General features: G+C 39.7%; 1 protein-coding gene across 1 annotated transcript; it reads right to left on the bottom strand.

Moving 5' to 3' along the window:
* Window positions 1-2,549: 2,549 nt before the first annotated feature.
* On the bottom strand, window positions 2,550-8,031 carry ccn2b (cellular communication network factor 2b). Its single transcript, XM_008331841.3, has 5 exons — window positions 7,760-8,031; window positions 6,268-6,484; window positions 5,262-5,513; window positions 4,641-4,891; window positions 2,550-3,995 (listed from the first exon to the last, which is right to left on the bottom strand). Exons 1-5 carry the CDS (start codon window positions 7,850-7,852, stop codon window positions 3,687-3,689), a joined length of 1,122 nt encoding a protein of 373 aa, XP_008330063.1. The 5' UTR covers window positions 7,853-8,031; the 3' UTR covers window positions 2,550-3,686.
* Window positions 8,032-10,978: the final 2,947 nt, after the last annotated feature.

Raw genomic sequence — 10,978 nt, 5'->3', positions numbered from 1 at the left:
CGTTATTGGTTTTCCTTGGATAATAGATAACGCAATGCCCGGGTGTCGCCAAATATGCTGGAATCGCTTGTGAGTTCCTGAGACGTTTACCGCAGATTTTGGGGGAAAATGTTAGCGGCATATGTTCGTATCGGTTGATATCAGAATCATAAATTAAGTGTTTAGACAATATTGGCATATGTGATATCTGATACATATAAAATGTTGGTCAACACTGCTCTAAGCCTCAGTCAGTCTTCTAAGACACACTTTCAAAAAAAAAAAAAGAATGAGCGGTATACGTTTTATCCTATAAAACGCGACTCCTAGTTTCTCTGCATACCAAGGACCTAAACAGAGAACTCTAAAGTAGGACAACAGCAAATTCATATCACCAGACTATGTGGCGAAATGAGCTTAGATGATGAGCTTTCACCATAATGACCAAATACATACACATGCAATACACTATTTCTGCTGAGTCTCGTCTACAGGATTTCATTCTGACGTCTGCAGTGCTCACATCTGATCAAATGGCAGAAATCCCAGGCCTCAAACCCTGTGGGATGTACCGTACGTGGAAACATGCACGGGATGGGGGCTCTTTCAGAACTGCATGGGTGACAGCTCAGCATTTTCTGTCAGCTGTTATCTACTGTATACAGAGTGTTATTTCAATATTGATATTATTTCAGTGGACAGAAGGTCATTACGCCACAGAAAAGACCATTAATCATTCCACAAATAGAACATTGTGTGTTCTATTTGGTCTATTAGCACAGATTCGTGATGCTAAGCTGTGTGTTGAATATACCTGTGCCAAAATGGGGGGCGGGAAAGGAGGGGGGCGGGGGGTAGTTGAACTTTTTAACATGAATGATTTCTCCAGAAATGTACGCTTTTGAATAGAGGTTGAACATTAACCAGAGACAAAAATAATAATTAATAATAACATTTCAATAGCTAGGGTAGTGAATATACTCTTGGCTACCGTTAAAGGTTTCAACTTTACTGTTACTGCAGCAGTTGCATTTGCCTAGTAAGAACCAGCAGAATATGACACAGCACCACATCACGTCCTACTTTGAAGAAGAGTTACAACACCTGAATGCTTGACTCTGGCCGCTTCCCCGCTGGCGGAACTCGGTCTCTTCCATTCGCCTCGAGTTGACAATTGTCACACATAGCTCATTGTAGCGTCCACGCGTGTACAGCGGGCAGACACACACCGTGGAGTCGCGGAGGAGTGGCAGCCTGCCCCGCAGCTCAGCAAACACTGCGTCAAACTGCCGCTGTTACACCCGGAAATAAGAGTGCTGTTCAATACCGACTATCTTTCCGAGCCTCCTAACTATGTATGTGTACCGGACACTGAATGCAGCACGGAAGCACAAAATAATCGTAGAGAAGTAGCTAGGTCGTTTTACAGAAATATTAGCTTGTTAAAAAAAGAAAAAAAAAACTTTTAATTAATTTTATTCATGATGTATTTTGTAATGTACACTAATAAGAAGAGTTTTATCTTAATAATGCTCTATTTCTTTAAGGGCGGGAGTTCGTAGAATCAAATAGAAAATGAAAAAATGAACATTAAAATAAACATTATATTCTAATTTTCTTAGTAAAAGGGTAACAAAATGTGTATCCTAGGAGTTGGCTTCCACAAAACAAAATAAGGGATTTTGAAAGACAGTAGAGAGACTCATATTTCCAAGGCTGACATTAAACACCAAGGAAGATGTTTAGCCGGGAGCTGACCTCTCAGTTAAACCTGGTTGTTTGGTGTTTTTCGTTTCAAAATGACCAAGGAAGATGTTTAGCCGGGAGCTGGGGAAATAACTTAAGCTTAGTTAGGCCATAAGAGAACGACTATTTAACCTCTCAGTTAAACCTTGTTGTTTGGTGTTTTTCGTTTCGAAATAGGGGATAATTTTAAATATATTTTAAGGTATTCACCTTCACAAATTGGCTTAACTCTTTTATATTATATCATATCTTGAGCTTAGCCTTCATTTGAGTTTTACACTTCCCTGTATACAACCAGAAAATCTACATAACGAAAAACGCTTTTTAATCCTAAGTCCACGCCTGCTTTTTTAGAGCACTGCAGATTTTGCACTTTCTATTTTTAGCACGGATGACACAAATGCACATGAGGGTATTTAGAAAAAATATATTTTGTTTATTTAAATGTAGGAAAAGTGCAATAGAAAAGACATCAGGTACATTATATATATATATATATATGATACGGTGTACACGTTTTTTTAAATTATAGTACAAAACTGTACATAGTCTCACAATATTTACATGCAACACTTAGCCAATGCTAAATTTTGTCCTTTTTGTCCATGTATTGTTTATAAAAATAAATTGTGAATTACAATTTTATCCACGTAACATGTTCCTTTACTCCACTGGTCTTAGGACCATAGCGTCAACGGACAAGTACAGTAAGTGCAAGACAAAGGGGGATGAAAGGGACCTTTTGGATAAGGTATCATAGCCTTACAAGAAATAAACAAAAATACTATAGTACACTATGTCATAACACAAGAAATAAACAAAAATACTATAGTAGTGTCATAATTATTTTTCAAAAGCCAAAATAATAAAAAAACAACTACATGGCAAATGTTTGTCCTTGTGTGGTAAGAGTTAACGTTTTCTCAAGTCATAGCCATAGCTTAAAAACACAGGCTAACCTCTTAGAGACACTTAGCACGCAAATTTTCCAGGTTTTGCTTGAACCACACAATTGTTACAAAAGGCTTTTTAAAAAAATGCAAAACACATGTTCACATCTATATGTATAGATGTATATCGCAATACTTTGGCGAATACCACATTTTTTTTAATGCTACAATTTAAATACACGTAGCTAATGTTAGCTGGTGTCGTTGACGTTGATTAAACCACCATTAACATTCAATTCATGAATGAAAAGATTATTGTAACATTATTTTAAACAAAAAGAAAATAGTGCAGTTTGTGTTTCTGTTCAACTTAAATATTTTAGCATTTAAATAAAATTGGTCATAATATCAGTGCTTGTAATGTCTACTTTCTGTCAATAACGCGGTAAGAAAAATTGACGATTACAAAAAAATGAATGAATAATTAATTTAAAGAAATGGTATGTCTGACAAGCCAAACTGTTCGACAGTATGCCATACATTGTACAGCTGTACTGTATCAAAGTCTGTTGTAAACGATTAATACTTTTGCGGTAAGTAAACTTTAAATTGAAATGATTTAATATATAACAAATGTTTGTAGCAAGATAATACAGGAAACTAAGCTCAAGGTCCAATAGTTTTATCTGATCAGAGAACTAACTGTTCCTCCGTGTTGTCCTGATGTGAGCTACGTCTAGTACATAGAATTGGCCGGTGGTCAATCTGCTGTTTGACCATTAAAAAAAAGTACCTATTCAGCCCCTAATCCTATACTCTGTAGGAATCAGCTGACACCCAGCATTTTGTCTTCCCTGGGATTTGATTAAAATTAGTATTAAATGTAAATTATACAATACATTTTCCGTTGGCAAGATAGAGGTGTTCTTTGTCTTAATTTTCCAAGAAATCATCTGATCAAATTTCTTGTACACACCCATGATTTCACAGACAAACTTCCAAGTCAGGATCTGGTAAGTTTAGGTAATAAAGAAAAGTGCATTCCTGATTATTACATTTCAATGTGTTTGTTTATAAAACCTCCCTTTCGTAGTCTCCCGTCATCCTCCGCGTGTTGAACGCCAGGAAAATGTCGTTGTCTTGAGGACAGTCGTAATGACAAGAGCAGGATTTTATGAACATCATCTTCTTTTTGAAGACATCACCTTCTGGACAGCGGAATTCTACCTCCGCTGTGATCGTGGTCTGGGGTGTGCAGCACCGACCGTCTGTGCAGACACCGCAGAACTTGGGTCTGTACAGCCTGGTGCTGGAACAGCCTGATAGCTCAAAGCGCATCCACCGTTGGCCCTTAGGGGTCCGGATACATTTCTTTCCCCTCTGTAGATAAAGACGACAATAACAGTTACAATCTAGTGGGATATTGGTTAGCATAGAAAATGTAAAGTTGAGGAAAATAAGGAAAAAGGAAGTAACGTTGTGTGGAGGCAGGAGTTAGGCGATTCCAAGGGTTCCTGGTAGGTAGCTAGGTAGGTAGATATGTAGCTAGCTAGCTAGCTAGGTAAAGAGATGGACGGACGGAAGGCTCGATGGATGGATGGATGGATGGATGGATGGATGGATAGATAGAAGAGGAGAAATGAACGACAGATATTTTATTAGGAAGTGTGCGATATTGGAAAGTGAGATGGAAGTGAAGGCAGCTTTTAAGAGGACGAAGAGTAGAATGTCTGGATTCAAATGACATATTGATGGAGGTATGAAGATGTCTAGGGCATAGGATAGTGAATGGATTTAAATCTGGGAACTCTCTCCTTAGATCCCTGGTCTTTACACATTAATACATTTATTAAATTAGTAGTCCTGAAGCTTTTTGTTTTACTTCATTTGTCAGGAATCCTTAGTTTAGAGCAGGCACATCTGTTGTTTCAAAACCTAACAATCCATGAAATTATGGTCTAAAAATGACCAAATCGCAGCTGGCAGGAAACATTTTCTTCTCTATCCACAACAAAACAAACTGACCTTGATCTCCTTCTCCTGTCGGCTGTTGCAGGGTCGGATCATGCAGATCCTGGTCTGCCTCTCTAACTGGCAGTGTTGGTTGTCGTTAGTGATTCGAGAGGAGATGCCCATGCCACAGGCAGCAGAACACTCACTCCAATCCGTTGTTTGGACTATACAGTTGTCCTGTGGACTCTCCGCTGGCCGCTCGTAGGGAGACCCTTGCCTGGAGATTGGATTCGAAGAGGGCAAGGGGTGGATCTGAGATGACCCTGCAAGAATGAGAAGGTTCCAGTGTCAATTTATTTGTCACAACTCACAATTAACTTAATCAAAAGCTGGGCCCGTTTAGTTCAACACAACACTGGCATACTGGCAGGAATTGAAGAAAGACCCAGAGATCTTATCAACATCCTCTTTTCTTTTATATTTATATTTATTCTTTTGTTACTACGCTAGAATATTTTCTTCTATAGCTACTTTGACCTGAAAAGCACATTTTTCCATTCCACCCCAAAAAAATCCCAAATTTAAATCTACCTTGACTTCGAACATCACCCACACTGTTTACATTGTTGTAACGTTTGTCGTGTCTCTCATCTTACCTTGTTCAGTTAAACAATGCGACACAAACTAACTTACCAGCAACCACAGACTGGTAGTGGTGATCCCGAGGGGTTTGCTCACACACCCACTCCTCACAGCATTTCCCGGGGATGTGTATCCGTCGCGGATAAGGGCAGTCGGGCGAGGGCAACGGGACGTTGCTTGCACACATGGGTACACACCCGATCCTACCATTCATACACACACACTGGTGCTTACAGCTGGGCTTGAAGGACTCCCCGCTGCTGTAGGTCACGCCTCCCAGGTCACACATTTGACCCTCCCGAGCTGGAAACAGACAGAGTTTGTCATAGTTTGGCTTGCACTGAGATACGATCGGAGTGTTTTTGAGCATCTTCAGAAATGCATCACTTAGAACTGGTCTGCGAGAGTGCATCATTCCACTAGGGAACTCTCCTGCTCTTCGTGTGCAGTTTACATGTGCAAAATATTAAAGGTAAAAAGAAACAACCCTTGGACAATGGAACAGTGTTTTGCAGGACTGGTGCTATGTTTGGACCCTTACTAAAAAGAAATAATGACTCTCAGATTTTTTACAGGCTACAAGTGAAGGCATCAATGCCCCTTTTGTTTCACCCTCTTTACCAGTGTTTTGAATTTTTGAGCTAAAGACAAAAGTGTCTACAGATTTGTCCGTAAGCTAGGTGTTACCAAATGAAAGTCACAGCATTGCTAAAAATAATGGTTTACAGTGTATATACAGTATACATATACAGTGAACCCTCTCCTATCGGGGTAGCTGCGTTCCAAGACCCACCGCGAAATGTAAAGAATTGCGAAGTAGAGGCGAGATAGTTATTATATTATTTACGTATATATTATATATTTATCCTTTACGAACCTGCCCCACACTGTTCAAGTAGCCAATAGTACACCGAGTACGCATTGTATTAGCCATACATTTGCATTTTGTCGTTCAAAATTAATACAATTACCATGTTTTAGTCTGAACTGACAAATATTATATTCATTTCTTTTTCCGGTCTCGCATATAATTTACTGTATCTGTTGGTCATTTTACCTTTGCAGGTGCCAGTTTCGGTTTCACTCAGCACACCACTGTCACAGTAGAGATCCTTGTGATGGTCGCACGGCTCCAGTCGGGAACAGGGCTCACCCATCTGCTTGGCACAGACCTTACAGCAGCCGCAGCCATCCAGAACCAGACTAGTCCCAATCGGGCAGAGCAGGGGTTCAGAAGGGCAAGCACAGGGCTGGGGGCAGTCCTGTGCTATTGTCTATGACGGAAAGAGTAAAACAATAAGTTTTGAATCTCGGACTTGAACATTGTTCCATCCAGCCAAAACTACTGGTGTTACTAATTTCATTTGCAAATAGTTTTACAGTTGACAAAGTGGGACAGAATCCCTAAACTGGACGGCAAATTCTTGTTTAGACGAAAAATAGTTTCACCATGTCGAGAACCAGATGCTAAGACACCAGCAGGTCAAGTTTACCCAGCTACCCGTAAGGCAGTAAAACCATTGAAGCGACAGTGGTAATATTACAAAGGTGACATATTATGAAAACAGAAAAACACTACACTACTACAGAAAATACTACACTGCTACAGAAAACAGCACCCTACGACTACACTGACTCTACAGAAAGTAGTGTCAAATAGTGCACTGAGGCAAGTCAGTTAGCAGCAGCATTAGCCCAATTAAAAGTATTTTAGTGGATGTTAAGCTCTATTTATTTCTATACATTTTGGCTAATAGGACACAGAGGTAATTTTAACAGCTGACAAAAAGCAGTCCAAAGGTGTAAGACATTCCTACAGCACACACAGAAGGAAAACATGAAAATAAACACGCAGAAATATTGACTTATGCTAACAAGAAAAGAAGAAGCTGGGAGCAGTGGAGGATGTAGACGTTTTCCTTACACATTTTCCTTTCTTAAGTACGAGATAAAATGGTAGAAATTCATGCGTTGTTTGGCAAATAAACATTTTTTTATTCAAATAATTTGTCGACATATATTTGAATGCTATGGTGATGTTATTTACTCTTAACTGCCAATAAAAGTAGTGGCAAAATATTGTGTCCAGCCGCTAAAGCGTCCCACTGCCGGACCCGACGACTTCCGGTGACACGAACTAATCATCAACTTTTTTAAAAAGGTTTGTAAAATATACCACATATAATGAAATAATTCAATGAATGTGAATCACAATAAGGGAGGACGCATTCATCAATTTAGAATATCAATAAAATCTGTATATCAAAAAACGATTAAAATGTTATTTTGTAAATACAGCTGAAAAATCGACACAAGATGGCGCCAACACACTGTGCCAGCGGGCGTCTCAATCAACTGTTGTTGTTTGTCCCTACGACGAGCATCAGCTGAATTAAATACCGACATACGCGTTTAATTGTCATCTAGTCCCCTTCGTACGGCACTACGATATTTCCTTTTTGTAACTACTGTATTTGTCTACTTTTGACTTTAACTCGAACAAAGCATAGCAACTACCGTCTAAGACAAAGTTTAAATATCGAACTTACCGAGGTGATGACGAGGAGAAGAAACAAGAAGGAGGCTACATTTCCCACATACATCTTTCTTTGTTTTGCTCTCCTCTCACTAACTCTTTCCATGCAGTCGAGTTGCTCACTCTGGTTTTTCTCTTTGCTGCAGACTGATGGACACTGGGAGGAGAATCAGGCTTAAATACCAGCCCAGTGGGTGTAGTCACAAAAACAAGAGCCATGCCATCTCCATGCCCTGAAAAAAAAAAAAAAATATTGAAAACATATTCCAAAAGGAATGGTCTTTCATGCAGTCTACACTGATATTTGTGAGTGAACAAACCGACAAAAGACAGATGTTGCAGACACTGTATTCAAACTGGTATCATACATTTGTTCCGGTGTTTTTAATAATACCTGAATGAGGAGTGACGTTTTATTAAAAAAGGGAGGCAACAATGTTGGAAAGGGGGCAGTGGAGGTTGCCAAAAACTGCACATAAACTGCACCTGCATGCATTGTAGACGACGTTTCAAACGTTTTTATTGTTAAGTTTACCCATAAAAACAATTAAGGTCTCCAAACCTTCATTAGCAGCAGAATCATGACTCTAACATTGAGCATCAGATACTGGGTTCTATTTTGTTGTTAAAAATTTTTTTTTCTTTTTTTTTTTTTTTTTTTTTTTTTTTTTTAATTTGTTTTACAGCATACTCTATACAAAGGAGTACACAGCTTCCCTGTTATAAATATTAGGTTTCACCTTTTTTGTTGTTTTTGTTTTTATTATTATTTTTTTATTTGTTTTACAGAAATGATTCCACACCCTCCCCTGATGAATTGAAATACTATTGAAAACCTGGTAACATGTATATCTTTATCTGTACAAATCACTGTATGAGTTGCTGCCACCTAGTGACTGGAGGCTTGTTATCATTTAAGCACTACAGCATGCCATATTCCATTGGAAGCCCCTTATCTCCCACTCCCCTCGGCACCTCACCGCACCCTGCCGGGGGGGGGGGTCCGCCCCCCCCCCTTGAGAAGTACTGCTCAAGGGTAAGGTGTGCGAGGAAAGACGGTAGTGAACCACAGCTCCAGGAGCGCAGTCATTCAGAAGACAAGTAGCCTGACTTCACAGCTTGTTATTCACAGGAAGTCTGAAATGAATGATGTCCTATTTTGGCCAGTCGGAGTCAAGGCACAGTTTGGTGTTTTTGGCTACTGTTCCGAAGCATTGAGAGAGGGTCCAGTCAACCGAAGCTCCGCGTGCGTTTTTGGAATTTCACTAAATATGACTGTAGGAAAGCTTGTGCCCAGATCATGTGATATATTAGTGAATACCTCCTGCTGCTTCTCATTACATGTATACAGACTAGCTAGAAAAATAAACAACTGGCTGGAAGCATTTTTCCGCCCGATCTCCGCCCAATGTGGTTTGGGTTGAGCTCTCGCGCACTCCTTTTCACCTACGGAGACGTAACAACAATATTGTATATTTAGAGTATCGGTAATGTATCGGTAAAGGAAAATACTCGTTCTCTCAGTTTGTCCAAAAATGCTATTTTTGGACAAATCTATTTACTAGTTAGTAAACTTAACGTGCTCAGAATATAATCGCAAATTAACATTCACCACTATGCAGATAATCCAGGTACGGGCAAACTATGGCCCGGGGGCCGAATGCGGCCCGTTCAGCTTTTTAATCCGGCCCGCCAAACTTTTCCAAATTATATAATTTATTTATATTATCATTATAGTTTTCTCTGCAATACCCACATTTCCCTAATAGATGGCGTAGAAAATGATTATTTGCATGCATTTTAGCCTTTATCCTTGACTTTTACATGTCATTTATCTTTATCGTTCCCACGAACGCTCCATCTATCTGCTCCTGACCTGGCATCCCAGTGCAATTATAGGACAATTGTGGCCCATGCCTGGGGTAAACTATACACATATAAAAATGACGATAAAAATATGAAGTATACAAAAGAAAAAAATACCTTGTTTATACCAAACCTTGTGTATTTTACCATGGGGCCAACGGCTCACGTGACCATTTAAAGGTCATATTGATTCGGGCCCTTGGACACTTTTTTCGACACCACACCCCCCCTTTTGGGGTGGATAGATAAACACCTGGAAACTCCCCACCAGGACAGTAGAACTGATGAAGCCTCTTGGATGAGAGGAGAAACGTCTTGAATTTACTTGAGGTCAGTCCAGTTGCCTACTTTTTAAAACTGTTTTTGCGATTGCTGTGATGACCTGGATGACTGAGAATATCCATTCATATATAGTGTCCTTTTTTTTTCTATGGAGAGTGTGTACGGGTGACGTGGTTTACAAATCTGTCACCCGGTCAAAAATCTGCTGGGTTCAAATTTCCAGACAAAGTCTTGTGTTGTGTTGCCCTTGGCTCTGGTATGTGTTTAGTCTGACGGACGTCGGCGCGATTCACGCCCACTGCGTCTCCTTCTCTGTCTGCTCAGATGATGTGAGAGAGCAGACAGGCTTATCACCCACTTCCCGGAGTAAGAGTGTGAATCTGAAACCAGGTTACAAATCGTATGTGGTGAAATGTATTTCCTGGCTCGTGACCTCACCTGTCCTTGAGCTGATTAATGTTTTTGGAATTTTGTTAGCCCATTGGCCCAATGGGGTGGAGTGCTGGGTTCAAAAAATTTTTTTTCTTCTGCTAAATATTAGACAATGATGGCAGACATATGAATGTAAGTAAAACCCTGTCTGCTCCAATAGCCAATCAACCGGTGTTCATTTATTTATCTTTGGTTTACAATGTCCTCCATCAATGGCGTTTCGTGGTTACATCACCATCTGCCCTAAAATCAAGAAAGTCTTTTTCCGTCGTTACAATATATGGCGTTAAAACATATTTCACATAGGAAACTATATGGCGAGTGGGGTGAAGCTATACGCAGATGATGGCTTTGTTTACATTTGCCGGTTGTGCGCCGTACGTTGGATGGTGCTTTTTTTGGAAACTTCATTATGGCTCCCAAACATAATCAGACTCTTCTGATGATTTTATGTTCTAGGCTATGCATATATTTATATTTAGATGTATATATTTAGACCACTGTTAGCATATGTTGGTGACATAGGTACTTATGTTCAGTATGTGAGTTTTGACTTGCAGCGAAAATCATGTTACGTAGGAACGAAATCCCGTTTATCGGTGGAACCTCTATATATAGCATATCATGATTTTGCATTCGAAAACTCCCACAG

The sequence above is a fragment of the Cynoglossus semilaevis genome, chromosome 18 (genome assembly GCF_000523025.1).
Source record: "Cynoglossus semilaevis isolate Cse_v1.0 chromosome 18, Cse_v1.0, whole genome shotgun sequence".
NCBI lineage: Eukaryota > Metazoa > Chordata > Actinopteri > Pleuronectiformes > Cynoglossidae > Cynoglossus > Cynoglossus semilaevis.
The sequence above is the reverse complement of the archived record's forward strand: the minus strand, read 5'-3'. Positions and strand labels throughout refer to the sequence as shown.